Source organism: Capricornis sumatraensis, chromosome 17, assembly GCF_032405125.1.
Source record: "Capricornis sumatraensis isolate serow.1 chromosome 17, serow.2, whole genome shotgun sequence".
Classification (NCBI taxonomy): domain Eukaryota; kingdom Metazoa; phylum Chordata; class Mammalia; order Artiodactyla; family Bovidae; genus Capricornis; species Capricornis sumatraensis.
The window spans coordinates 70508361-70534818 of NC_091085.1; the positions used below are offsets into that span (position 1 = coordinate 70508361).

General features: G+C 51.7%; 2 protein-coding genes across 3 annotated transcripts in view; one reads left to right on the forward strand and one right to left on the reverse strand.

Annotated features, from left to right (window-relative positions):
* The window catches only part of KCTD10 (potassium channel tetramerization domain containing 10), a 30182-nt gene extending 7403 nt beyond the window's left edge, over positions 1–22779 (forward strand). Inside the window, exons 2-7 of one of the 2 annotated variants that reach the window (XM_068989548.1) lie at positions 5827–6040; positions 12339–12508; positions 15299–15388; positions 15714–15766; positions 17035–17230; positions 20076–22779. In XM_068989548.1, coding sequence (XP_068845649.1) covers positions 5827–6040; positions 12339–12508; positions 15299–15388; positions 15714–15766; positions 17035–17230; positions 20076–20300 — 948 coding nt within the window. In that variant the 3' untranslated portion in view covers positions 20301–22779. The remainder of the gene's footprint in view (positions 1–5826; positions 6041–12338; positions 12509–15298; positions 15389–15713; positions 15767–17034; positions 17231–20075) is intronic. The other variant, XM_068989549.1, reaches the window with a different exon arrangement.
* Positions 22780–23045: 266 nt separating this feature from the next.
* Positions 23046–26458, reverse strand: part of MYO1H (myosin IH) — a 39868-nt gene continuing 36455 nt past the window's right edge. The window contains exons 29-32 of the mRNA XM_068989624.1: positions 26069–26166; positions 24735–24863; positions 23459–23562; positions 23046–23110 (exon numbers count right to left, since the gene is read on the reverse strand). Of these exons, the coding sequence (XP_068845725.1) occupies positions 23046–23110; positions 23459–23562; positions 24735–24863; positions 26069–26166 (396 nt within the window). The remainder of the gene's footprint in view (positions 23111–23458; positions 23563–24734; positions 24864–26068; positions 26167–26458) is intronic.

Sequence of the window (26458 nt, forward strand, 5' to 3'; positions counted from 1 at the left end):
AGCATCATCTTTCAGGATTTGAAACAGCTCAACTGGAATTCCATCACCTCCACTAGCTTTGTTCTTAGGAAAGTCTTGCTGGGTGGAGTATTCATGTAGTAGGTTCTTCCTTTTCATCACTTTAAATATATCATGCCATTCTCTTCTGGTTTGTAGAGTTTCTGTTGAGAAGTCAGCTGATAGCCTGAAGGGAGTTCCCTCGTATGTTATTTGTAGTTTTTATCTTGTTGCTTTTAGTATTTTATCTGTGTCTTTTATTTTTGTCAGTTTGATTACTATGTGTCTCCGTGTGTTCCTCCTTGGTTTATTCTTCCTAGGATTCTCTATAGTTCCTGAACTTGGTTGACTGTGTCCTTTCCCATGTTTGGGAAGTTTTCAGCTCTTATCTCTTCCAATATTTTCTCAGGTCCTTTCTCTCTCTCTCCTCCTTCTGGGACTCCTATAATTCAAATGTTGGTGCGTTTAATGTTGTCCCAGAGGTCCCTTAGGCGGTCTTCATTTCTTTTCTTTTTTCTGTATTCTGCTCTGTGGCTGTGATTTCCACCGTTCTGTCCTCCACGTCATTTATGTGTTGTTCTGCCTCAGTTTCCCCACCACTGATTCCTTCCACTGTATTATTCATCTTTGTTCTTTTGTTCTTCTAGGTCTTTGTTAACCATTTCTTGCATCTTCTCATTCTTTGCCTGCATTCTTTTTCTGAGATCCTGAATCATCTTCACTGTCATTATTCTTAATTCTTTTTCTGGAAAATTGCCTATTTCCACTTAGTTATTTTTCTGGGGTTTTATCTTGTCCCTTCATCTGGGACATAACTTTCTGCTTTTTCATGCTGATTAATGTGGTTTTTGTTTTATTTACTGTGGGACTGTGGTTCTTCTTGCTTCTTCTGTCCACCCTCTGACAGAGGAGGCTGTGGCTTGTATAAGCTTCCTGGTGGGAGAGATGGAGATGGGAAAAGCTGAGTCTTGCTCCGGTGGGCAGGGCCTTGCTCAGTAAAGCTTTAATCCAACTGTCTGCTGATAGGTGGGTTGCACTCCCTTCCTGGTAGTTGTTTGGTCTGAGACGACCCAGCCCTGGGCTCTGTGGTAGAGTTAGGGATGAACTCCAAGAGGGTTCATGCCAAGGGGGCACTCCTGGACTGCTGCTGCCAGTGCCCCCGTCCCTGTGGTGAGGCCCTGCAGCACTAGCAGGGAGTTCTGGTTCAGTCTCCTGTGGGGTCACTGCTCCTCTGCTCTGAGTCTTGGTGTGGGCAAGATTTCGTTTGTGCCCTTCAAGACTGGAGTCTGTTTCCCCCAGTCCCGTGGGAGTCCTATCCTCAAATGCTGCTGGCCTTCAAGGTCAGATTCCCTGAGGATTCCCAGTCCCTTTGTCGGATCCCCGGGCTGAGAAGCCTGACTTGGGGTTCAGAACCTTCACAGCAGTGCGAGAACTTCTTTGGTATTACTGTTCTCCAGTCTGTGGGTCAGCCGCCTGGCCGGTGTAGGATTTGACTTCTTCGTGATTGCGCCCTTCCTACCGGCTTGCTGAGGCTTGTTTGCCGGGTGTCTCACTTTGGTGAGTTCTGGTTGCTCCTGTTGATGGTTGTTGGACACCTAGCTGCAGTTTCAGTGCTCTTGCAGGAGGAGATGAGCGCAAGTCCTTCTCCACCATCTTGAACTATAAGCTTTCTAACCCCTGGCTCCAGGTCTTCAAAGTTCTCCAAAATTCCTTATTCACGTAAGCTGTTTCTGTCATCCCATGGACGATGTGTTTTTCCGGGGAAAGTGGTTGGTGATAACTGTTCGTGTCACCAACTGGTTTTGGCTGGAGGGCATAAAACTATACTCTGATACTGCAAAAGATTTTTTAAAAATATTCTTTTTTCCTTTCTTTTTCAGCCTTCCCACAATGAACATGTATTATGTTGATAGCTGATAAATAAACAAAAGTGTCTTTTTTCTGTGGCAACACCTAGCATGTGGGATCTCTAACCAGGGCTCGAATTTCAACTGAAATCAGGGGACTGGTTTCAGAAGGAAGCTGGGAGGTGAGGGCCCTGCTTCCTCTTGGCCTCTGTCTTTTGCGTTTGGCATCAGGCCACAGAGACCCCAGGTGAGCTCAGCCTCTGCTTTTCAAACCTTAACTGCTTGTGCCGTTTTTGTGTGATGGAGCAGAAACAGTTTCTTGAGAAAACACTTTTCTCTTCAGGAGGCCGTCCTTCATCTGTGTCCCGCTACAGGCCCTGACACCAGTTCCCCAGGCCACTCTTGAGGGGACAGAGGTCGTACAGATTGGTCATTGCCTCTGCTATCATCAATGGATAGCAGGTTGCCATCAGTTAGTCCCTTAGCCCCTTTAAAAATTAACATCTGTGGGACTTGCCTGGTGGTCCAGTGGTTAAGAATCCACATTTCCACTGCAGGGACATGTGTTCGATCCCTGGTTAGAGATCCCACATGCCAGGTGTTGCAGCAGAAAAAAGACACTTTTTTTTTGTTTGTTTTTATCAGTTATCAACGTAATACATGTTCATGTGGGAAGGCTGACAAAGGAATAAAGAATATTTTTTAAAAATCCTTTTGCAGTTATCAGAGTATAGTTTTACGTCCTCCAGCCAAAACCAGGAGCATGTTTGCAGTCAAAGTTGAGTTTGTTTCCTTGATACTTTGAGGGAGAAATATGAGGTGGCTCAGGAGATTCTGGCTGGCGGTGGGTGATTTTGGGGAGAAATCAGGGAAGTGGGGCTTCACTTTGTGTAGAATGCTGTCAGGAAATAGGGCTAATTCTGTGATTGGGTCTCCGTAATTCCTCCCTTCAAGGTGGGAAGAATGGAGCTCGGGCTCTAATTGGGGAAGAAGCAGCCGTGGCTCCTACTGGTCATTTTTGGGGGACAGTGTTTTTGTCCGTGTTCAGACATAATCACGGAGAGGCCTTGCTTGGATCTTGATCTGTCCGCCACCAAGTGGCCTTGTCTGGTGGTGATGGGCTGCAGGCAGCCCAGAGCCTCAGCGTGCTGGCCATCAGGGGCTGCCTTCTCAGCACCGATCCCCAGGTTCAGTAAAGACTTAGCCACTCTCGGACACTTCTCCAGCTGTAGAATTTTACCTATCCAAGAAAGTTTTCTACTGGAAGTTTGGGATTAGCTGATGTAAACTATTACATCAGTTCAGTTCAGTCGTTCAGTTGTGTCCGACTCTTTGCGACTCCATGGACTGCAGCATGCCAGGCTTCCCTGTCCATCACCAACTCCCGGAGTTTGCTCAGACTCATGTCCATCGAGTTAGTGATGCCATCCAACCATCTCATCCTCTGTCATCCTCTACTCCTTCTTTAGTCTTTCTCAGCATCAGGGTCTTCTCCAGTGAGTCAGCTCTTCGCATCAGGTGGCCAAAGTATTGGAGTTTCAGCATCAGTCCTTCCAATGAATGTTCAGGACTGATTTCCTGTAGGATGGACTGGTTTGATCTCCTTGCAGTCCAAGGGACTCTCAAGAGTCTTTTCCAGCAGCACAGTTCAAAAGCATCAATTCTTCGGCACTCAGCTTTCTTTATGGTCCAACTCTCACATCCATACATGACTACTGGAAAAACCATGGCTTTGTCTGTGTAGACCTTTGTCAGCAAAGTAATGTCCCTGCTTTTTAATATGCTGTCTAGGTTTGTCATAGCTTTTGTTTCCAAGGAGCAAGCATCTCATAATTTCATGGCTGCAGTCACCATCTGCAGTGATTTTGGAGCCCCAAAAATAAAGTCTGTCACGGTTTCCATTGTTTCCCCAACTGATGGGACTGGATGCCACTATCTTCGTTTTTTGAATGTTGAGTTTTAAGCCAGCTTTTTTGCCCTCTTTCACTTTCATCAAGAGGCTGTTTAGTTCTCTTCATTTTCTTCCATAAGGGTGGTGCCATCTGCATATCTGAGGTCATTGATATTTCTTCTGGCAATCTTGAATCCATCCTGTGCTTCATCCAGCCCAGCATTTCGCATGATGTACTCTGCATATAAGTTAAATAAGCAGGGTGACAGTATACAGCCTTGAGATACTCCTTTCCTGATTGGGAACCAGTTTGTTGTTCGGTGTCTGGTTCTAACTGTAGCTTTTTGACCTGCATACAGATTTCTCAGGCGGCAGGTAAAGTGTTCTGGTGTTCCCATCTCTTCAAGAATTTTCCCCAGTTTGTTGTGATCCACACAGTCACAGTTTTTAGCGTCATCAGTGAAGTGGAAGTAGATGTTTTTCTGAACTTCTCCTGCCAGCAGATGTTGGCAATTTGATCTCTGGTTCCTCTGCCTTTTCTAAATACAGCTTGAACATCTGGAATGGTTCATATACTGTTGAAGCCTGGCTTGGAGAATTTTGAGCATTACTTTGCTAGCATGTGAGATGAGTGCAATTGTGCGGTAGTTTGAACATTCTTTGGCATTGCCTTTCTTTGGGATAGGAATGAAAACTGGCCTTTTCCAGTCCCGTGGCCCCTGCTGACTTCTCCAAATTTGCTGGCATATTGAGTGCAGCACTTTCACAATATCTTCTTTTAGGATTTGAAATAGCTCAGCTGGCATTCCATCACCTCCATGAGCTCTGTTTGTAGTGATGCTTCATAAGGCCCACTTGATTATTAGATAGAGGCTAGATAAGCAGCATGGTCTAACTGTAGCGCACAGGAAACTGCAATGAAAAGAATATGAAAAATGTGTGTATATGTATAACCGAGTCAGTGCTGTGCCACAGAGATTGGCACAACGTTGTAAACCAACTGTAGTTCAGTACAAATGAAATTATATTTTATAAACAGTTGGGCGTACGCGCGCGCCAGGTTCCAGCCGGCATCCACTTCTATGACCTGAGATGCACACAGTTGCCAGCAGGGTTCTGGGAGGGACTTGGTGGATGTTGCTATCTGGGGTGACGCTAGTGCAGGAAGCTTCTAATTTTGCAGTAACTGACTTCACCGCATCTTTATGTCTTTCACTGAGTCCTGGGAAAGACTTTTTCCCTGGAGGGGAATGGTAGTTGAGATCACACTCAGTTTCTTCCAAGCTTGTTTCATGGGTAATTCAGCTGAAAAGTGTTGCTTTCAGCTGTTGCGTGGTAAGTGGCGATGAGGGGACAGAGAGCAGGGCTCTTAGCCGCTTTAGGGTACAGCCAGGGTGTCCCTTTAGTCGTATCAGCAGTAGGCACAAAGGAACTCCTGGTAATGCAGGACTCGGTGGTAAACTCAGATCTGCAGGCCTAACAGGTGAAGCAGGTGTGTGAGCCCAGCTGTCTGCGTGGAGTTTGGGGCCAGTTGGGGGTTGCAACGCCTGCCCACAGGGCAGCCAGCACCCCAGCTCACACTACGCGTTCCCCTGCTGGCCTAGCTGGTCTCTGATTGTTGTTGTTGTTATGCCGGGTCTCTATTGCTCTGCGCGCTTTTCCCTAGTGGCAAGCAGGGCCCGCTCTCTAGTGTGGTGTGCAGCCTTCTCACTGCGGTGGCTTCTGTTTGCAGAGCACAGGCTCTAGGCTTGCAGGCTCAGTCATTGCTGCTCCCAGGCTTAGTTGCTCCATGGCGTGTGGGGTCCTCCTGGCTCAGGGATCAAACCTGCGTCTCCTGCTTCAGCAGGCAGATTCTTTACCCCGGAGCCACCAGGGAAGGCCTGGCCTCTGATTTTAAGAGAAGCCAGAAATCCAGGTTTTCCTCTGAACTCTTCCTGAGCTGTGAAGACCGGGAGTGAACTTTGATCTCAGTGCAGGACACACTAGGACTAAGCAGGACTCATCGGAGGCCAGCCGCAGCCCACTGGTTGAGGAAAGGAAATCAGGCCCGGTGCCCTGACCCTGCTGGCCCTGCGTCTTGTCCCCGGGCAGGAAGAGATGTCAGGAGAAAGTGTGGTGAGCTCAGCGGTGCCAGCGGCTGCGACCCGCACCACTTCCTTCAAGGGCACAAGCCCCAGCTCCAAGTACGTGAAGCTGAACGTGGGCGGAGCCCTGTACTACACCACCATGCAGACGCTGACCAAGCAGGACACCATGCTGAAGGCCATGTTCAGCGGGCGCATGGAGGTGCTCACCGACAGTGAAGGTAAGCCCAGCGTCCTGGGCCGGGGCTGTGCTTCTTGTCGAGGGCTTCCTTCCAGCTCAGAAGAGCAACATAAAACCGGCTCAGGTTTCCTGTTGTGCTCGGTGTTACAGACGTGGAGGGAGCCTTGAGTGTTAGTAATGGAGACCACATCTATCTGGGGTGTGGTCAGGGAGGGCTTCCCTGAGGAGGTGACACCTAAGCTGAGACCTGAAGATGACGGAGGTGGCCCCTGGGGGAAGTTGAGTGGGGTCATAGTCTCCACTTGGCTTGCGTTGTGACTTTGAGAATGTCACTTCCTCGGCCTCAGCTTTGTGCAGCGGACACTGGACTGGCTTCCCTGGTTGGCTCCCTTCCCATTCTCTCCGTGATGATCCTGTGATCTCAGAGTGAGACTCAGGTGTGACTGAGGCAGGAGCGTCTGCTCGGGACCCTTGTCCTCACAGGCTGGGACCTGTCGAGGACTCACAGACCTGAACTGGGGTCGCAGCTCCCCATTCTCGTGTCTGGTGGCCCTCCTCAAGTTGTTTAATCTGTTGACATCTCATTTCCCCATCTGCTAAATGGGCACAGTGACACCTCCTCCCTGGGGCTGTTGGTCCATAGGAAGTGTTGAGTATATGTGCATTCAGTGTGGGGTTTTTTTGTTTTCATGGAAAGTCCTGTTAATACAAGATGAAGAATTGCTTACAGTGGTCCTACTTCCAACCCACCAGGAATGCTCAGAACCCTGAAAGAGCATCCTGCTCTGACCGGGTTTATGAGGGAAGGTGGCAGTAGTTGAAAGATGGCCCCATCTTTCGTTGCTTGGCCTGAGCTTCCTTGAGACCAGGCCACAGCCTGGCTTGACCTTACCTTCCCTGTTTCTGAGGCTGGCATCTGTGCTGACACCCTGCGTCTCTGGGGATGGTAGTGCCTGGGAGAGGGGCGAGTTTTGACCCCGGGGGTGGCACTGGGGGCCCTGGGCCCGGTGTGCACATCGTGTTCTCAGATCCTAAGAGAGCGCACCCTTGGGCTGTCCACCAGTGGGCGCATCTCCCTCTGTCCTGGAGAAGCCAGTCTGCAGGGCCCAAAGTCCCGCTTCCCCTAGCTCCCAGTGACCTTGGGTTTCTGGCCCAGCAGCAGCAGGCGAGGCCAGAGCCCCAGAGCTGTCTCCGCGCTGCACCCAGAAAACGCGGAGCTTCTTAGGAATGGGAGGGTCCCCTCTGCTGGGCCACACCCAGCATTGCGGGAGTGTTTGTGGAAATCAAGACAATAGCACCCCAGCTGCCGAAGGAAACAGACCTTATCTGAGAGCCCTGGATCGCTGTGGCTTTACTTCCGCCCTGCCCAGTCCTTGGCGGGGCTCAGGAAAAGCGCCCGAGTGACTGCAGAAGCAGAGTGGGAGCCTCGTCTCCCTGAAGGGCCCTCGCCTTTGGTGGCCTGTTGCCGTGTCACAGAGGAGACGCAGTCCGAGGGCTTTCCCGCCCCCCGCTGGGAGACTCCCGGGAGTGGAAGCAGCGGGCCTGCGTGGGCTTCTCAACAGCTGCCGTGTGTGTGCTTGCCTGGGGCTTCCTGGAAGGCCCAGCATCCCCAGGGAAGGAGTGTGCTCTTGGATATGCCAAACCACAGCTGTTTTCACTTCAGGGGAGCGCCAGCCCCCTTCGAGCCATTAGGAACAGCTCACAGTATGGCCTTGTGGGGGCTTTGTTACATTTAAGTCTCACCCTAACCCTTTGGGGGGTGGCTGCTGCTGTTACTGATTAGTGAGAAATCTACTCCCTGATGGCTCAGATGGTAAAGAATCTGTCTGCAGTGCGGGGAACCTGGATTTGATCCCTGGGTCGGGAAGATCTCCTAGAGAAAGGCATGGCAACCCACTCCAGTGTTCTTGCCTGGAGAATCCCATGGACAGAGGAGCCTGGTGGGCACAGTCCATGGGGTTGCAAAGAGTTGGACATGACTGAGCAGCTGACACACACACACATCTCAGAGAGGTGAAAGGCTTTTTCAAAACTTACAGAGCTGGAAACGAGGAAGCTACTGCAGGCAGAACTGGCTAGCTCTTACTGTCTGCTTTGTGTGGTTTGGTGTGGGCTCAGCCCTTGGGCCGGGGTGCCTGAGTGTGGCAGCCTTGTGGCCCAACCACTGGCTTAGAACTGAAGCCCTTTCAGGCCTGTGACGTCAGGCTTGGTGTCTGGTCCTCCAGCCGGCACTGCTGGCAGAGCAATCCCGTTGGCCCCTGGGGAGACACTGCACAGCCCCACCCACGGCCTGAGCACGCCCTCAACTCTGCAAAACAGGGTAGACTTTCTGTGTCTCACAGCTTCATCCTGGCCTTCAGGTGAGAAGGGTGTCGGTGACAGTGAAGTGTGCCACAAACAGGTGGGCGAAGCCAGCAGGACCGCTTGCTGGTTATGGAACAAGGGCCCTGAAGGTCCAAAACTGTGTGCATTGTGTTGGTAGAAAGCTCCACAGGATGCCTGAGAAGCTGGTGGCTTCTGGGGAGGGGACCCAGGGTGGGGTGGCGGCAGACTCTCTTGCACCCCACGCTCTTCTGCCTGTCTGAGCTATATATCGTGTGGGTTGGGAAGATCCCCTGGAGGAGGGCATGGCAACCCATTCTAGTTTTCTTGCTTGGAGAATCCCATGGGCAGAGGAGCCTGGAAGGCTGCGGTCCATAAGGTTGCACCAAGTTGGACACAAATGTGACTGAGCACAGCACAAAGTGTCAGCAGGGACGTCCTCGATGGTCTGATGGTTAAAAGTCCACCTTCTGGTGCTGGGGACAGGGTTCAACTTCCTGACCAGGGAACTAGGATCCCACATGCCATAGGGCAGCTAAGCCCTCGCCGCAGTAGGAGAAGCACACAGGCCACAACTAGAGAGAATGCCTGTGTGCTGCAATGAAGGCCCAGTGCAGCCAAGAAGACCCAAAGTGTCAGGAGTGCTGAGGCAGAGAAACCCTGCCCTGGAGATCCCAGTTCAGGAAGGAGGGTGCTTCCAAGAGTCTGAGTTTATAATAGGGACTCAAGTACCTAGGCAAGTTTGGGACCATAAAGACCTACTTAGTATGGCAGAGGAGAGGTCAGTGAAAACTTCCTGGAGGAGGGGGGGGAGGGAAGGAGAGAGGAAGTATGTGGTCTGCTGCCCCCGACCCTAAGTGGAGCCTTCTCCCAGGTTCCCCGGAAGCCATGCAGACCACTTCCCCGGGGCTGGAACATGCTGTCTCAGTCACAAGGACCTGTATACAGGGCTCAGTGTCAGAGACCTGGTTTGAGTGCTGCCGATAGACCCGGCATTGTGCTCTGTGGCTCCGGCACATTCTCTCACCTTTATGCCAGCTCAGGGAGGCACCATTTTAGAACGGGAAACTGCCGGGCCGAGAGGTTCAGTGAAATGCCTACCTCATCCAGCAGGCAAGCGCAGAGCTGGGTTTCCAGCGGCGGCCCACGCTGGGTGCGTCTCTCAGCCCATCCGTCCAAGAGCCTCTGGGTCTGCACCCCTCACCCTTCTTTCAGCCTTGCCCAAGGGGCTGGGGGACTCTAGGTCATCCTGACGTGGCTTGGCCTCTTTTAGCTTGTCTACATGCTAGGGACCGGAGCTGACCATTTCAAAGGGATCAATTCCTGCTCTGAAAGCAGCAAAAATATTTTTGAAGTCAAAACGCTAATTGAAACCTCATGGAGAGCGCGCCTCGCTCTCCTTTTTTTTTTCCCTTATTTGTCCAAAGTATGATTCCTTCACCACAAGCATTTCCTGGCAGCATTCTTGAGCCGGAGCCCAGCGTCACAGTCCGGCTGTTGGTTTATGGAGACTCTGGAGTGTCACTCGGGTAATTGATTTCAGGGGCCCTCGCTCTTAGCGGCCGAGTTGTCCACTCGGTGAGACAGGGGAGGAGGTTTTCTTCCCGGAGCAGCTGAGTGGCACTGGTTGCCATTTCTCCAAAGACCGAGGTTCTGCATGATTCCTCAGTTCTGTGCAATGAAAGGAGTTTCTTGCTTGTTCTGTGTGGCTTAGTGCGGCCTCCCCAACGAGGGGATGTCCCTGAACCTCTCTTTTTATCTATGGAAAATGTAGGAGAGTGAGTATCTCTCAAGAACTGGTGGGAAGGTAATCCGGTCTTACGATACCGTGTCAGCGCATTGGAAGGGGGCACTTGATCCACAGTAACACAGAGGTCAGAAGCTAGTGGCCTGTGGGCCCTGTTTTGGCTGCCCTGTGGTGGGTTAATGACAGGTTTACAGTTTTTGTTGTTCAGTCACTAAGTCATGTCCGAACTCTTTGAGACCCCAGGGATTGCAGCACACCAGGTTCCTTGTCCTTCAGTATTTCCCAGAGTTTGCTTTAACTCACGTCCATTGAGACACTGATGTCATCTAACCTCCTCATCCTCTGCTGCCCAGGGCCTTCTGCTCTTGCTCTCAGCCTTTCCCAGCATCAGGATCTTTTCCAGTGAATCAGCTCTTCAGTTTACTGAAAAATCAGGAGATTTCACTGGAAATCTACATTTTTTGGCTTTTCCTGGAGTATCAGGGCTCTCAGCCCTGGAGTTCATCCCCGCCTGGCCACTCTTGGCTGGAGTGGGAGGAACTCCCTTTGGGGGGCGGGGCCTGTGCTCTGATTGGCCCCGCCCAGACACTCAGTGGTCCTGTTTGCTCAAGGATCTGAGCTGCCGGACAGACGCTAAGCCTGTACTGTGCTGTCTCCGCTGGAGAAAGGAGCAGTAGCATCAGGGGGCCCCATCAAGATGACAGGACTCGCCACCCCGTGAAGACCTCATCCTTCCTTGGATCCAGGGCCCCACCTTTGCTTTGCATTTGCTGCAACTGGGGATAAACTTCGTGCTGTGCTCAGGAAACCAGAGCCTATGACCAAGCTGTAAGCAAAGGCCCGGGAGCCGTGGACTGAGGAGTAGCTGCTGGGGAAGCGTGGAAATGGCCTTGTCAGCATGGCTGGTGATGGTGATAGGCGCCACCCAGCTCGTGCGCTAGAGCACCCGCGCACCCGTGGTGGTGCTGGGTTTGGGGCAGGTGGGCCGACTTACCACTCCAGATGTGAAAAGGTGCCTTGGCTGCTCTTGCCTTTCGTTGACCTCTGCTGATCCAGGGCCTGGGTCTGAGGAGGACTCGGGAAGGACATAGTGGTCTTCGGAGTGGAAACCTGGCGCTTTTCCCAGACTGAGAGCAAGCAGAGGCAGAGTGTGACTGATTGCTGTGTAAACCTCCTATCTGCCCTGGGCACCAGCGTTTTCTCCCCTGCAGCATGCAGCAGGAGACAGGGGGGCCCCCTTCCTGGGGTGATGCCATGGGTTGGGAAGGCCCGGCCCGGACCCCTCCATCTGTCTGGCTTCACGTTTTCTCTTGAGACATGCTTGGTCTTACTTCCTTTTCTGGTACCTCCTCCTCCGCTTCCCAGGCTCTAGTCCGCTTTCCCCCTCCCAATAGCATGTACATTTCAGCTGAGGAATCCTGAGAAGCATGGCTTTCTAGTGGAGGAGAAATGGGCATCACAGGCCAGTGCAGGATTGGAAATTGGAGAGGATGCTGATAAGTGGGAGGGCTTGCCTTGTCCTGCCCCCACCTCCAAGGCAGAGTTTTGCACCATGCCCGCTTCCGGTCAGCAGCTGAGAGCTGTTTCCATTTCCCATAAATGCCAGTGCCGTCTCCCCAGGTCAGGCTGAACCACTCGAGGGCAGGGTCTGTCTGGTCACCACCGTATCTCAGGTCCCTAAATGCCTTGTGTGGGGTCACGGATGGAATTTCTTCTGGTGGTGCTGGTGAGTACCTGGGGTCACTTTTGGGAGCCAGATGTCACAGCCTGTGGGCAGCGAGCCTTCTGCTTCCTTAGAAATGGCTCTGCTGTGTAGGAGTCTGAAAAAAGTATTGTTGAAAAAGAAGGAATGGATGTTTTCACCCCAGAAGCCTTTCCATCGTCCATGGGTTGTGGTCATTGGGACCCTATTTTCATCCAGATGTGGGGCATTAAGCCCTCTTGGGATGCACTTGACAAAGGGATTTTTGAGGCAACTTAGAAACGCGCTTTTAGGACACAGGGGCCCTGCACCTGGAAGAGCCCAAGACCAGTGAGTCCGGGTGCAGTGTCTGCAGCCAGCAGGGCCGGGAGGCTGTGGTGGTGCTGCCAGGCAGGGCCTCTGTCAGCCCATTGCTGGGAGCCGGGCGGGTGAGGCCGCTGCCTCCTCCATGGTCCTGCTGTCCCTGGGAGGCGGACGGAACCAAGAGCCACCCCATTCCCATCAGGGCCTTCCAGGAAAGGCATGCCCAGGTGACGAACCCCTCCTTCCCGCCTCCTCCCACTGCAGGCTGGATCCTCATTGACCGGTGTGGCAAGCACTTCGGTACAATACTCAACTACCTTCGTGACGGGGCAGTCCCCTTGCCCGAGAGCCGTCGGGAGATCGAGGAGCTGCTGGCAGAAGCCAAGTACTACCTGGTCCAGGGCCTAGTGGAAGAGTGCCAGGCCGCCCTGCAAGTAGGTGTCCCCCCTGCCCCAGGGCCACCGGCCTCTGGTTCCCCTCTCTGTGGAGGAGGGCGGTTCCTCCATCCCTGAGCTGCTTTGCGAGTTAATGAGTTGACCTCGGGGCTGCTCCCCTCTGGCCAGCTCGACCCCTGAGAGGGGATGCCCAGGCCACCTGACTGCTCTCCAGCATATTTCAGCCCCCATGGTTTCAGGTCCTCTCCTGTGTACATTGCAGCCCTTCAGTACCCAGCTATGGGGTATACAACTTGATCTGTTTTCTGGACTGTTCTGGGGACTTACCCATGAGTCATTGTTGAGAGTCCACCATAATCTCTGCAGACAGATACCCCCTACTCCTCAGCTGGACCTGGGGCAAGACCACTGCAATCAAGTCTAGGGAGAGTAAAATCCCTGCAAAACTAGAGTGCCTCTTGATGGGGCCAGCAGCTGTGAAGACGTGGCAGGGAATCAGAGTCCCTGTAGGTTGTCAGAGGCATCGGATCTGTATTTGTGAGGCTCGCGTTTGCGCCTCTCCCAGCCGCCTGTCCGTGTGGCTCCCCATGGAGGCAGCCCCCGTCACGCCTGTCTGCCCGAGGAACTGTTAGCTTGCACATACCGCCTCTCCTGAGAGTCTGTGGACTCACTGTACATCTAATGGAACGCTGAAGTCTTTACTTTGTTCTTTTCATTTCATGTTTGTGTTTATTGAAGTAATGTAGGTAAGGCATTTACAAAGGCAAGTTAGTACTGTAGGCAAGGTTGATGTCTAAAACACTACCATATGCCCTCTACCCCCTCCCACCCCTGAAGCAGCCTCTTCTGATCCTTACAGCAGTTGTTTTTTCTCATATTTCTCACATTGCTATTTATTGATTTTCCATTTTCAGCATCATCCACTGACATTTCTGTAGAAAGTGGAAAGAGCTCACGCACCACCCCAGGCCGCTACCAAACGTGCGTGCACGTATTCCTTCTCCCAGTATCGTTTCTCAAAGTTCTGACTAAACCAGTACTCAGAGCTCACAGTGAGTCATGTGAATATTAACAGTTGAGCCATAGAGTATACAGTGATTATCTCCTTTCTCTCGTAACTTTTCAGTTTGCCAGAATTAGCCGTTGCTTCATTGTTTTTTGTTGGCTTGGTTTTCTCAGCACACAATCCGAATGTAGCCCCAAGTTCTCAGAAACCAGTCTCCTTTTGGTCTGCCCAGACACATCAGGGAATCTGTTCCTCCTTCATCTTAGAGACGCGCCCTCTGGTTCCTTTTTGTGGTTTCTGTTAGTCTGAGATTAAACCTCAGGGGACTGGCCTCCTAGCTTTGTCACTGGTACTGTTCTGTTTTCTCTGACAGTTGTGTCTTTTCAAGGCTTCTGTTGCGTTTTTTATTTCTGCTCTCGTATTTCTGACTCCCAAGAGCCTTTTCTTGTTCTCCACGTGCCCTTAATGTGGCATGCCGGCCCTGTTTCATAGCATGTGATACCTGCCCTTGTCGTTCCCATCTTGCTATTGGAGTTTCCTTTCTGCTGCCTTCATCGTGCGGCTCCTCTTACTTTTTCTCTTTGTCTTGGTTTCAGTCTCATATTTCAGAGGCTTTCTGAATCTAATCTGATGATCCTTGGTCTGTTGAAATTTAAGCTCTGAAGAAAACTGTAGGTATTGGTCTTTGTTGTTCCATGGGCTTCAGTGGTGAATGATAAGGCTGACTTCTTCAGTGGGAACTCTCAGTGTCAGAATCTATAAACGCTTCTTCCGGACAGGTGGTTCTCGTAGAGGGGTCCTCCCCTCTCTAGCCTGGTTAGTATGAGCCTGACTGGCTGCCTTTTGGGATCTGAGCAGAAGGGGTAGGGCTCACTATTGAGTGCGTAGATCATTCACTGAATCCCCCCTTTTCAGCAGAGCAAGTCAGCCTTGTCCTCTCCTGTACAAACTTCTCCAGGAAAGTGGACTTTTCTCCTGCCAGGCTGGGGTAGGGCATCCATCTGGGGTCTCACCAGTGCTTCTGCCAACAAGCAGGCAGTCCCAGACTCTTGCTCTCAGCCCGCCAGCCTTCAGAGCTGTCCTGGGAAAATCTCCCAGACTCTTTCCCATCAGCTGGCTTAGGGTTCAGCTTTCTCCTGCTCGGTTGTCACTCCTCTGAGATCTGCTTTCCAGCCTCGAGTTCGTGACATCTCTTGCCGCTGACCGTACTTCTCCTATTCCTTTTCTCCTTATGGGCTTATACCTTTTTATTTCTCTACAGTCATTGCAGTGGAGTTTGTAGGAGTTTTGAGACAATCATATTTCATCTGCCTTGTTTATGGTTTATTTTTGAGTGGCTTCCTGGGCTATGAGAGGACTTCCCTGGTGGCACAGATGCTAAAGCGTCTGCCTACAATTCGGGAGACCCAGGTTTGATCCCTGGGTCAGGAAGATCCCCTGGAGAAGGAAATGGCAACCCACTCCAGTACTATTGCCTGGAAAATCCCATGGACGGAGGATCCTGGTAGGCTACAGTCCATGGGGTCGCAAAGAGTTGGACACGACTGAGCAGCTTCCCTTTCTTTTCATTTTCCCTGGGCTATGAAAGTGTCATCATTGTTAGTATTTACGGAACACCCTGGCATGTAAGACTCCTGGCCAAAGAGCAGGTTCACTGGAGAACTCCACTCTTGATCGTTGCCCAGCTTACAAGATCGTTGTCCTCTCTTCGCAGCCGTGGCTGCCCCATCTCCTCTCACCAGAACCTGTCTTTGCCTGGCAGGCCAGCTTAAACAATCCAGTGCTGGGCAGGCCTCCCAGGCTGAAGGTATGTTTTGTTCCAGCAGAACAAAGATACTTACGAGCCATTCTGCAAAGTTCCCGTCATCACGTCATCCAAGGAAGAACAGAAACTTATAGCGACATCAAATAAGGTATGTTGGAGGCACCCTTGTGGCATTTCTTTTGCTACTGAAAGTGGTGGGGATTCTTCTGAAAAAGTTTTGAAATATGTGTAAAATTGCTTGCACAAGGTCTGAGATAGGGTCAAGAATGGGAGCCTGCGGCTCACCTTGTGTTGGCCCTGGTATTGAGGTCATGCCGTCTCCCTCTCAGCCCCTCCCCACCCTGCAGGCTACGCTTACCTGCCTCTTCAGGCTGATGGCAGGGCCCTAGCTCCAAGGGAAGCCAGTGGTTCTCTGCACCTGCGCTCCCAAGTAACTCTCTTCTTTCTGTTTTTTCCCCTAAAACAACCCACAGCCAGCCGTGAAGTTGCTCTACAACAGAAGTAACAACAAATACTCGTATACCAGGTGAGGTGTTGGCCGGGAAAGACCTCTGTATTCATGCCTGCCAGGCCCGGCTCCCTGCCCCCACACTCCCTTCAGCTGGAAACACACGCTTCCTTTCTGCACCTCCAGAGTGCCCTGCTGGATAGACAGTTATGGAATCTAATTCCCACATACTGTCAAATTCACCCTTTTAAAAATACACAGCTCAGTGCTGCTTACTGTATTCACAGAGTTGCGCACCCATCGCCACTTACCTCATTGTTGGCCATTATCATCATCCCAGAAGGAAACCTGGGATCAGTCACTCCCCGTATCGCTCCACCCTCCTACCCCCCAGCCCCAGGCAACCACTGCTGTGCTTTCTGTTTCTATGGCTCTGCCTGCACTGGACGCTTTGTGTAGACAGAATCATGCAGTGTGCTATTTTTTGTGTCTGGCTCCTTTCACTCAGCATGATGTTTTCAGGGTTCATCCATGTTGTAGCATGAATTAGGACTTCATTCCTCTTTATGGCTGAATAATATTCTGCCCTCCAGACAGACCACATTGTTTATCTCTCCACCAGTTATGGTTGGGCAGTTAGGGTTGTTTCCACCTTTTGGCTGTTAGGAATAATGCTGCTGTGGATGTATGTGTACACGCACACATTTCCATTTCTCCTGGGCAGATACTTAGGAGTGGAGTTGCTGGGTCGCAGGGACTGCATGTGAGGACCTGCCGGACTGTTCTCCGCAGTGACTGCTACACCATTTCATGTTCCCACTAGCAATGTCTATGGGTGTCTAGAGCGCCGTTTGCCTCTTCGGAACATGTGGCTCCAAATCAAGAATTAAAAGATGTAGGGTTGATGAAGTCAGTCAAGACCAGTAAATGGACCCAGGATAAGCAGTCTGTTAGGGCTGGTCACTCAGCCTCTCACGGGGCTCCATGGAGCGTACCTCTGTGTCCCCCACCTGCCCCCTGTGCCCGCGGGCCCTGTGTTTTCAGCATTTCATCCCTGGCTTTGGCACAGCAGGACAGCCACTGGAGCACAGCCTTGGGGGCCAGAGCTGTCTTTTTGAGACTCAGCTCTGCGATTTATTAGTTTTTGACCTTGGGCAGTTCCCTGATTTCTCTGATCCTTGCTTTCCTTTGAGCGGTAGGGACTATACTGCTGCCTTCTTGGGCTTCTTGTGAGATTGGTAAGAATTGGTGGGGAGAAGGGGGCTGCATGTGGAAACACTGCCCCACCGGTGGTGGCCCTTAACACGTGCTGGTAATCAGTTGCCTTATCACCTGCTCTTTTGTAGCAATTCTGACGACAATATGTTGAAAAACATCGAGCTGTTTGATAAGCTGTCTCTGCGCTTTAACGGAAGGGTCCTGTTCATAAAGGATGTCATTGGGGACGAAATCTGCTGCTGGTCCTTCTACGGCCAGGGCCGCAAGATCGCCGAGGTCTGCTGCACCTCCATCGTCTACGCCACTGAGAAGAAACAGACGAAGGTGAGGGCCTGCAGAGGGCGGCGCCAGGTGGCTGGGCTGAGATCCACAGTCGTCCAGCTTCCCTCTCCCTTGAGCCAAGTCCACTTCAAGAGGCAAAGGCTCTAAAGATGTTTTCTGGACCCACGACTCCTCACTAGCACTCATTATCTCTGGGGCCCTGGAAAGGTCCCATTGTCGGCTTGGGAAAGCAGCATGGCGTTCCGTTTCTGATGCGGAACAGCAAGGAGAGGCAGTCGCACTGCTGCTGGGGTCCTTTTCTGTGACTGGGATTCACGCGGATCTTTGTCCCCACGTGTACCCTGCCACCCATGTTTTCTCCTCTGCCGTCGGTGATCTGACCCCACTTTGCCATCCTCCATGCAGCGTGGTTTCCCGCCAGCCTGGCCGCATCCGTCTCGCTCATCAGGAGCAGCGCTCCCTCCAAGGGCTTGACCTTGGGCGTCTGGCTGTGACCTACTCCTTTCTTGTCGTCTGTCCTCCTCCCCACTGACCTGGGCAGCCGTCCGCCCTCACAGAGCTGGCTCGGCGCTCCTCCTGAACCCCGGGGGCTTCCTTCCCAGGGTGCAGTTCCCTGACTGATCTGGACTCTGCGGACCCATTTTTATGTCATCCTCTGCAAGCCAGTGGGCCTGACCTTTCTGTTGACCTCTGTCCCTGTGGTGTTCTGCAGAGCTCCATCATGCTGCAGTGTGGTCCATCAGGCCTCCTGTTCACTGAAATTCACTCCCTTTACGTCTCTGTTTGCCTCCCTTCCTTGGGCTGTGTGCCCTTTCTCTTTCCTTCCCCCTTCCTTTTTTTCTTTTTTTTTTGAAGTAGAGTTGATTATACACTGTGGTATTAAATTATTCCTGTGTAGCAAAGTGACTCAGTTACACACATATAGGAAGGAGTAGGTCACAGCCAGACGCTGTGAATTTGTGGGAGGAGGTGAGCGTCGGTCGCATTCTACTCCGCCGTCTTGATTGCTTCCTTGTTTTGTTTTTAACCATATCATACACTGTCCTCTCCTTTGCAACCTAAGGGAAGTCTGATGACCAGGGATGCATGCAGTAGGTCACTCCCTGTCACCCTCACGCAGGTCTGTGGTCCCCTGTTGAGGTCGTCATCCGCACTGCAGCCGAGAAGCCCACAGCTCTGTGTGCTCCTGGAGCAGCCTCAAGAGGCAGAACGCAAATGAGAAAGTCAGACCACCAAGTAAAAACCAGAAATTAAAACCTTTTCACTTCTGAAAAGATTTTATTTATTTATGTAGAACATATCCTAAAAGATACATATTGCTTTAAGGTAGCCAGGAAGGGAAGAGCACTGAGGTTCTTTTTTTTCCTCCAGAGATAGTTGGGGGGGACCAGAATTGTTCACTTGGCGTGTCTCTGGTGGCTAAGACTAAAGGATCCGCCTGCAACGCAGGAGACCCGGGTTCAATCCCTGCATCTGGAAGATCTCCTGGAGAAGGGAATGGCAGCCCACTCCAGTATTCTTATCTGCAGAATCCCGGGGACAGAGGAGCTCCAGTGCATGGAGTCACAGAGAGTCAGACACACGAGGACTAACACCTTCTCCAGCACTGGGGAGGCACGTGGTTCTTTTCTCCTGTGAACTTGTCCTCAGGGCTGTGAGTTCCACCAGTAACTGGACTCCCCGTCGTGTCCTGGTCTTAGCTGTAGCTCTTGGGATCTCTCAATGTCCGCTTAGACACTCTGGCTGTGGTGTGTGGGCTCTGCAGTGGGTGGGTGCCATAGTGCAGCTCTTGGGCCTCGGTGCTTTGTGGCATGTGGGATCTTAGTTCCCAGGCCAGCGATCGAACCTGAGTCCTCTGCATTGCAAGGCAATTTCTTAACTACTGGAATACCGGGAAAGTGCTCCTAGTTTGGTTTTTTTTTTTTCTGTATGTGGATTAAATCTGCCCTTGAGTATTCAAAGTCTAGTCATCATATTGATTAAACTTTAAAATAGTTACTTTATGCTTTTGGAGTTTAAGGGGCAGGAAAGGTCCTGAGAGACCTCACGGTCGGACCTCATGTATAGATTCTTGGATGGGCTCTGGAGTGCGCCTGAGCTCTTGTTTGGGCAGCTGGTTCGTGGTGGAGCCAGGATGGTGGCCAGGACCCCTTTCCCGGCTTCCTTCACTCTGCATTCTGTCCTGTCAGGCTCCTGTCTCCAGGGGGGTGGTGTTGGGATGGCCACCCCTTCAGAGGGACTGTTTCCTCCTCCTCCTTTGAGCCCGAGTCTCCAGAAGCTGAGCTTTGGCGCCAACACTTGGGTTCTGTTGCCCCAAGTCACTGTACAGATGTCCCACTTGGGTTTCTGCGTCATTGCCATCCTCCTTGGTGCAGCATCTCAGGTGCTTTGCCAATTCTCACTGATTCATTCTATTGCCTGAGACAGGTGCCTGGGACCTGCCTCTTATTCCTGGCGCCTGACCCCGAAGGGTGGTGAACAGACATGGTGCTTTACTGAGCGGGGAGGGATTGTAATCTTCCGTTTCATGAGGGCCCCCTGCTGCTGGCCCCTGTTTGGACGGAACGCTGCCTTAAGGTGTGGAATGACAGGTGTGCAAGGGTGCAGCCCTGTTTGGGAGTGATGCCAGTGTCCAAGGAAAGGAAACGAGGGGCAGAGAGACGCATTGCACTGTGTCCATCATGTCTCTTGTGACTCCAGCGCCGTGTGCAGGCATTGCCCATTGAAAACGATAACCGCCTGGGACGTGATCATGACCATCCTACAGATTGTTGGGGGCCTGCTGGGGCCAGACGGCGCCGCTCTCAAGTCCTCAGCAGCAGCAAATGTGGGCGGTGGGAGAGCTGGGCGATGCTAATTTTCTGCCTTGTGTTTTGTGGGGCCGCAGGTGGAGTTCCCTGAAGCCCGGATCTACGAGGAGACCCTGAACATTTTGCTGTACGAGGCCCAGGATGGCCGGGGACCTGACAACGCGCTCCTGGAGGCCACGGGTGGGGCAGCCGGGCGCTCCCATCACCTGGACGAGGATGAGGAGCGGGAGCGGGAGCGGATCGAGCGCGTGCGGCGGATCCACATCAAGCGCCCGGACGACCGGGCCCACCTCCACCAGTGAGCGGGTGGGGGCCCCCGCCATCCCCACCCGCCCACCTGCCCCCTCTGCTGTGCACCGAGCACCCCCCCAGCTCCCAGACACCTGCCACTTCCCCCAGAGTCCGGACAGACTTCCCTACAAACCAAACGATTTTGGTATTTCTTGGCAAGGTGAATTGATGTCTTTAGGCCCAGGTGAATGCACTCCAGCTGGTAAACAAGCTGGGTCCATGGTCTCTGTTTCTCAGAGAATCCGAGCAGCACTGGAGCCGGGCTTTCCCTGCTTCCAGAGGAGGGGGTGGGTGAACGGGTGGGGTGTGCGTGTGAGAAACGCCTCTGCAGTATTTATTTTGGTGGCTGTTGACTGCCTCTCTGATCTTCTCGGGGGCCTTCCCTCCAGGGTTCAGTCTGTCAGCTGGGAGCAGGCCCCTGTGGTCGGTGGCCACCAGCGGTCCCCACGTCTGCCCACCCTGCAGCCCAGTGCCCTGGCCCCACTCCTGTGCGCTCGGCCCTGGCACAGGCTCCAGGGCTTTGCGAGCCGCCCATCCGGCCATGAGTGCCACTCCGAGCTTGTGGATGGAGACCCACAGCTCCTGGCAGTGGGAGGTATGCCCTGGAGGTTCATGCCTCTCTCCTGCGGTTCCCAGCATGGCCTTGGCTGCCCAGCTCTGCCGAAGGGCAGGCCTGTCGCTCCTTCAGCCAGTCTGTGGTCTGGCTGCGAGCAATGCCCCTGCCGCCCACCCCCCGCCCCCCTTGGGGACCCACTCCATTCCAGGCCTGCCGTCTGGCCTGCTCACACAGACCGCTGCCTGGTGGGCTCCATTCCTTCCTCCCCCACCTTCTCCCCTGTTAAGCAGGGCTTGCTGCCCCAAGCGGATGCCCTCCCCTTTGCTTAGAAGAAAGGAAGCCTGGCCCCAGACTCTGTCCTGGCGTCCAGGCAGGACCAGTGCTCACTGCAGTGGCCTTAGGATGGCTGTCACCTGGAGATGCCCTCCGGGTCTCTGCCTCGGAGTCTTCCACAGTGTGATGTGGCCATCAGTGAGCAGACCCAGAGGTGGTGCAGGTTTCTGGGGTCCGGTCGGTGTCTGTGTTCATGTTTGTTTAAGGGACGTGCGTGACTGGATGAGGATGTGTGCCTGGGGGGCCCCGGGGCCCGCGCTGGGGCCCTGCTGCCCGCATGGCGCTCGTGGGGGGCGGATGTTCTCGGTGACCTACCTCCCCGCCTCACCACGCCTGTGCCGGCCCAGAGCGAGTTGTGACGAATGTGGCTGGCTGAGACTAGGCTGGTAGAGTAGTTCTGGGAAGGTGAAGGTGTGTGTATGGTCTGGATGGGTTTTGTTGGCTATTCAAGTGACTGTTTTATACCAAAGGTATTAATAAGGGCAGCCTTTGACAGTGTATTCCCCAAAAAATGAGTTTATATTTTGAAATGGTTTTTACTGCTTAGACTTTGTACATCCGGCCCTACTTGGGACAGTTGTATGCCTTTATTTTGTATCCAGCAGCAAAGCCTGTAGTAAAACTTGGAAACAATCATGATCGAACCTAAAAATCACGTACAGGGGTAGATGCTTTTTAAACTGTTGCGCGGGCAACTTTCATATATAGGCCGCCTGGATTTTATTAAGTGCTGAGGACGGGAGGGAGGGGGCTTAATTAAATATGGTTTGTAAATATTTTCTACTGTGGAAGTTTTAAACACCAGCCCTGCTGTTGGGGTTGTCCTTTTCTAGAACGGTAAAGCGAATGTCAGTTCTGATGTTTTCTGTAGGGATGGAGAAGCCATCATGTAAGTTCTCTCTTGTTTTTAAATGTTCATGTGAAGAGTGAGCTTGTGGATCAGCCTGAGCTGTTGGGGCTTCTGCTCCTTATGACTTGATGTTTCTGGCCATCTCTGTTTTCACTTCTCCAACTTTGCACTTGGAGTCTGGAGTCTTTGCTTCCCTGGGATATGAACAAGTTCATGAAAGCATTCCACAGTGAGTGATACTGTTAGCTGCCTGTAGCCGTGAGCTGATGATGACGAAGCATTGGCTGGTCCAGGGCTCTGTTATCAGACATATTCTTCAAGGAACTGATCTCTTACGTGAGCACGAAGGGTCAGCAAAAGTCAATACCTGTATTTATTAAGAACCATCCAAGCAAATTACTGGCCCTAAGATTTGTTACAGTGTAATAAAAACTACACTCTGTAATAACTTACAGTGGGAAAAACCAACATGGCTTTGGGTCCCTCATAATCAGGTTTTTTTCCAAATAAGTCATTGATTGCGGTGACTGGGGGGCCTCTGCCCATGACAATTCCTGGCCAGGCCTGACAGTCGCCCCCTTGCGGTGATTTAGCGGGGTGGTCGCCGTGCAGGTACCCCAGCCCTCCGTCTGGAATGTGTGCTCCCTACTACCCAGAGTCACCATAACAACGTGTGTGTCACTGACCTTTCTGTCTTTGTGCCACGGGAAAAAGTACATTCTGAGCTTCAGAAGCAGTCACTGTATGTTGTACCAGCCTCTGTGGATGTATGTAAAATAAAAGTTATATACGCTTCTACTTAAACTTTTTTTGTGTGGATCTTTTCAGAAACGCCCAGAACAGTCCGGCCACCACACCAAGGTGCTGCACTAAGGTGCGGTTCAGAACAGAGATCCCACCTCCAGGTTGCTTAGGGTGGGAAAAGTGGAGTCATTTTTTGGAGTGTTTGAACTCCTGACACTGGCAGGAAGTCTCAGGTGGAGAGCCTGCAGGACTGGTGGAAACGCGGATGGTCGGTCAGCGGCTCTCGCCCCAGAGCGCAGGTTTGGGGTGGGGAGAGCTTCGCCTCACCCCTGCGGAGCCTAAAGCCGTGAAGGAATTGGAGGTTTTCCTGAGTTCCACTTACTGAAAGCAGAATTCACATTTTGCAACCGTATGCGCTCAGACCACATATTTCATTCTGCCTCAGGGACAGCATGACAGACCCTGTCGCCCACCCCCCTGTAATGACATACTCAAGTGCCCGTTGAGCGCAGGTCCTACTGGGGACGTTTAAAGGCACCCCCTTGGGCGATGTGAGGTTGGCTCCCTAGAAGGCTCTTCTAGTGCCACAAGACATCTGAGGGGTTGGCGTGAGATGCCTTTTCCATCCCTCAGGGATGATCCTTTTCCCAGAACTGCTGGAACCTTGGCTTGAAGGTGTTGCTCACAGGCCCAGATTCGAGCTTCCTGGCCGTTCTCCTCGGTGGCAGCAAAAATGGCGATGGGCGAGGTCAGATGCCATCTTCCATCAGGACTTCGTGCAGACTGATACCTGGCGGGGGGTACACACGGGGCTCAGGTCTCGCCTCGCTTGGAAGGACGCCCACGTGGCCGAGGCGGACGTGGCTAAGCTGTGAGCAGCCGGCCCCGCCACCTGTACCATCCCCACAGCCCGACCCCCACCATGAGCTGAGCCACATCTAGAAATGGGCTCCCTGAGGCCTGCTAGCTTCAGCCTGAGCCACCCAGGGAGAAATACGGGGCGAAGGCTTTAGGACAGCATGTAAACCGAAAAATCACCTGATCCGTTAGGGTAAAAGTCACGCTTAAATATTTTGTCCCTGTTGACAGAATCCATTTCATTGTTAAATGTGTATGAGATGCTCCGTGTCGTTAGACCATTTTCAAATTGGTTTGTAGCAAACTGAATCCTTGGTACATATACAACATAATCTTGAAGATTCAAACACCTTGGGGTGGAATAGTTGTCATTTCCCAGCCAGGTTGGATCAGACTTGCTAGGGAGGAGTACTAGGCTTGATTTTTTAACATGGACCTGTTTCCCAAATCTCTCCTCCTTGGTCCCAGGAGCCTCCTCCCATTCCAGAGCCCAGGCCTCACCCTCCGCCGGTAGCCTCTTGGTGTCTCGGGGGTGGTGACGGGGGAGACATGAACACTTGGTATTTTTCAGAGCTCGCCAGGAGTTACCCACGTGGAGACTCGCTTGAGAACCACGTGTTAAGGCATCAGGGCTTCGCCACCCAGTAAAGAGTTGGACTTGGGTATTTAATATTGAGAAGAATGTCAGCTTCTGGTCCACTGACAACTAAATGTGGCGAGTAAACTGCTTCCTTTTCGTTCAGCGTCTGCATCTGTCCCTCTAGCGCCCATTCCTGACTTGTTCAGTGTCGATTCGGACAGAGGAAGAAACAAACTAGATGATGATTCTGGTCAGTCTGTGAAAGTGTTAGTCACTCAGTCATGTCTGAGTCTTTGTGACCCCATGGACTGTAGCCCACCAAGCTCCTCTGTCCATGGGATTTCCCAGGCAAGAATCCTGGAGTGGGTTCCTGTTCCCTTCTCCAGGGGCTCTTCCCGACCCAGGGACTGAACCCAGGTCTCCCACATTGTAGGCAGATTCTCTACTGTCTGAGCCACCAAAGAAGCCAAGGAGGACTGAAATTAGGAGGATTTTAACCTATAGTCTCATTTAAAACAGCTTACGCCTCCCTCCCCCAGACCCAGCCACTCACCACTGTTAACTGTCCGTTTTTATCTTTATAAATTTGTTCCTCTGGTCCGGTGTCAAAAACTATTGTGCCTTCTTTTCCAGGACTAATACAAAACTGTAAACTTAAAATATTAATACACAAAGTGATAAATTACCGACATGCTCCATTATTTTTCTCCCCCAGCTTTGGTTCTGCAAAAGAAATTCACTTGTGACGCTTACTAGTTTCAAGATCAAATTCCTGTTTCATTACAGACTTTAATTGTATATTTGAGTAATCAGAAGAAAACCAATTCTGCAGCTAGGAAAATGGCCATGCATTCTTAGAGTTACTCTCAAATCAATTTAGCACAGCTCTTCCACAGGCATCAACAGCAGGGGTGTGGCTGTCACCTGCTCTGACCCAGGGGTCTCCCTTTCACTGGGTGGTAACTTCCCTTAAGACCATATGCTCCTCTTCGGAAAACTAGATAGTAAGACCCCTGTTGGTTCCCTTAGGAAAATGAGTGATCACTGACTTCATTTCTTTGGAGCCCTTGTCCTAGGTGCCAAGGAGGGAAGAAAGTTGTCGCAGGCAGGCAGTGCTTGCTTTTTGGGGAGGGGCAGGCATGGGTGAAACAACGTTTGCCTCTTCCTTGATCTGTTAATACATTATTGACCAGAGACGTATTAATATGTCTTTTGTTAGCCAAATGTTATTGACTGGAGTTGTATCAATACATTTTTAGAAAGTGATGCAATTAATATCACCATACCTAGTTGTTAGAGCTTAAAATTGATCAAAGGTTCATTACACCACTTACGGTTGTCATTATCATTCACATTTTGCCCCATCAGATTTTTGTCCCAACCTTGTGTGTATCATAAATGCCAAGTCTATTACCGTAAAGTTTTCAAAAATGACACATCGTGAAATTCTGAATGGAAAAGGATGTTTTGGTGAATCTTATGCAGATTCTTTTCTCTGATTGCCCGAGCAACATAGATACTAGTGTCTCAGAAGATGACAGCTCTTCAGAATAGAGTTCTGATTCAGACAGTGTGCGTGTTAGACCAACAAAAAGACAAAAAACCTGAGTGACTGGTTCTGATATGGAAAGTGAAAATGGAGCCGTGCTGGGGAAGGCTTTACAGGCGTGTCAGGTGTCACTGTTGAATATAGTAGTGTTATATTCAATAGTTAGTGAATTAACAATTATATTTTTGGCCGGCCAAAATGAAAATCACTGGCCACAGGTGTTAGTTTCTGTAAAATTCCCCCAGTCCATAATGAGATAAGAGACATTTAACACTGAGGGACTTACTGAGTCGAGATGCAACCACCTACCTTCCCTGAACAACATTTACGAGGCTCTCCTTCTTAACCAGCATGGCGAGCTTAGTAACCGCTTCAAATACGTGTTTGCACTGTAAGATGACATCCCCCTGCGGCAGAGAGGAGAGGACACAGCCATTTCAGCGGCGTGTGCTCAGTTACCAGTTGTGTCCTACTCTTTGTGGTTCTATGGACTGGAGCCCGCCAGGCTCTTCTGTCCATGGGGATTCACCAGGCAAGAATCCTGGAGTGGCTTGCCATTTCCTCCTCCAGGGGCTCTTCCCAACCCAGGGACCGAACCTGCATCTCTCTTAAGTCTCCTGCATTGGTGGGCAGGTTCTTTACCACTAGTACCACCTGGGAAGCCCTTCAGTCACAGTGGCTTCAAGGAAAAATACCACT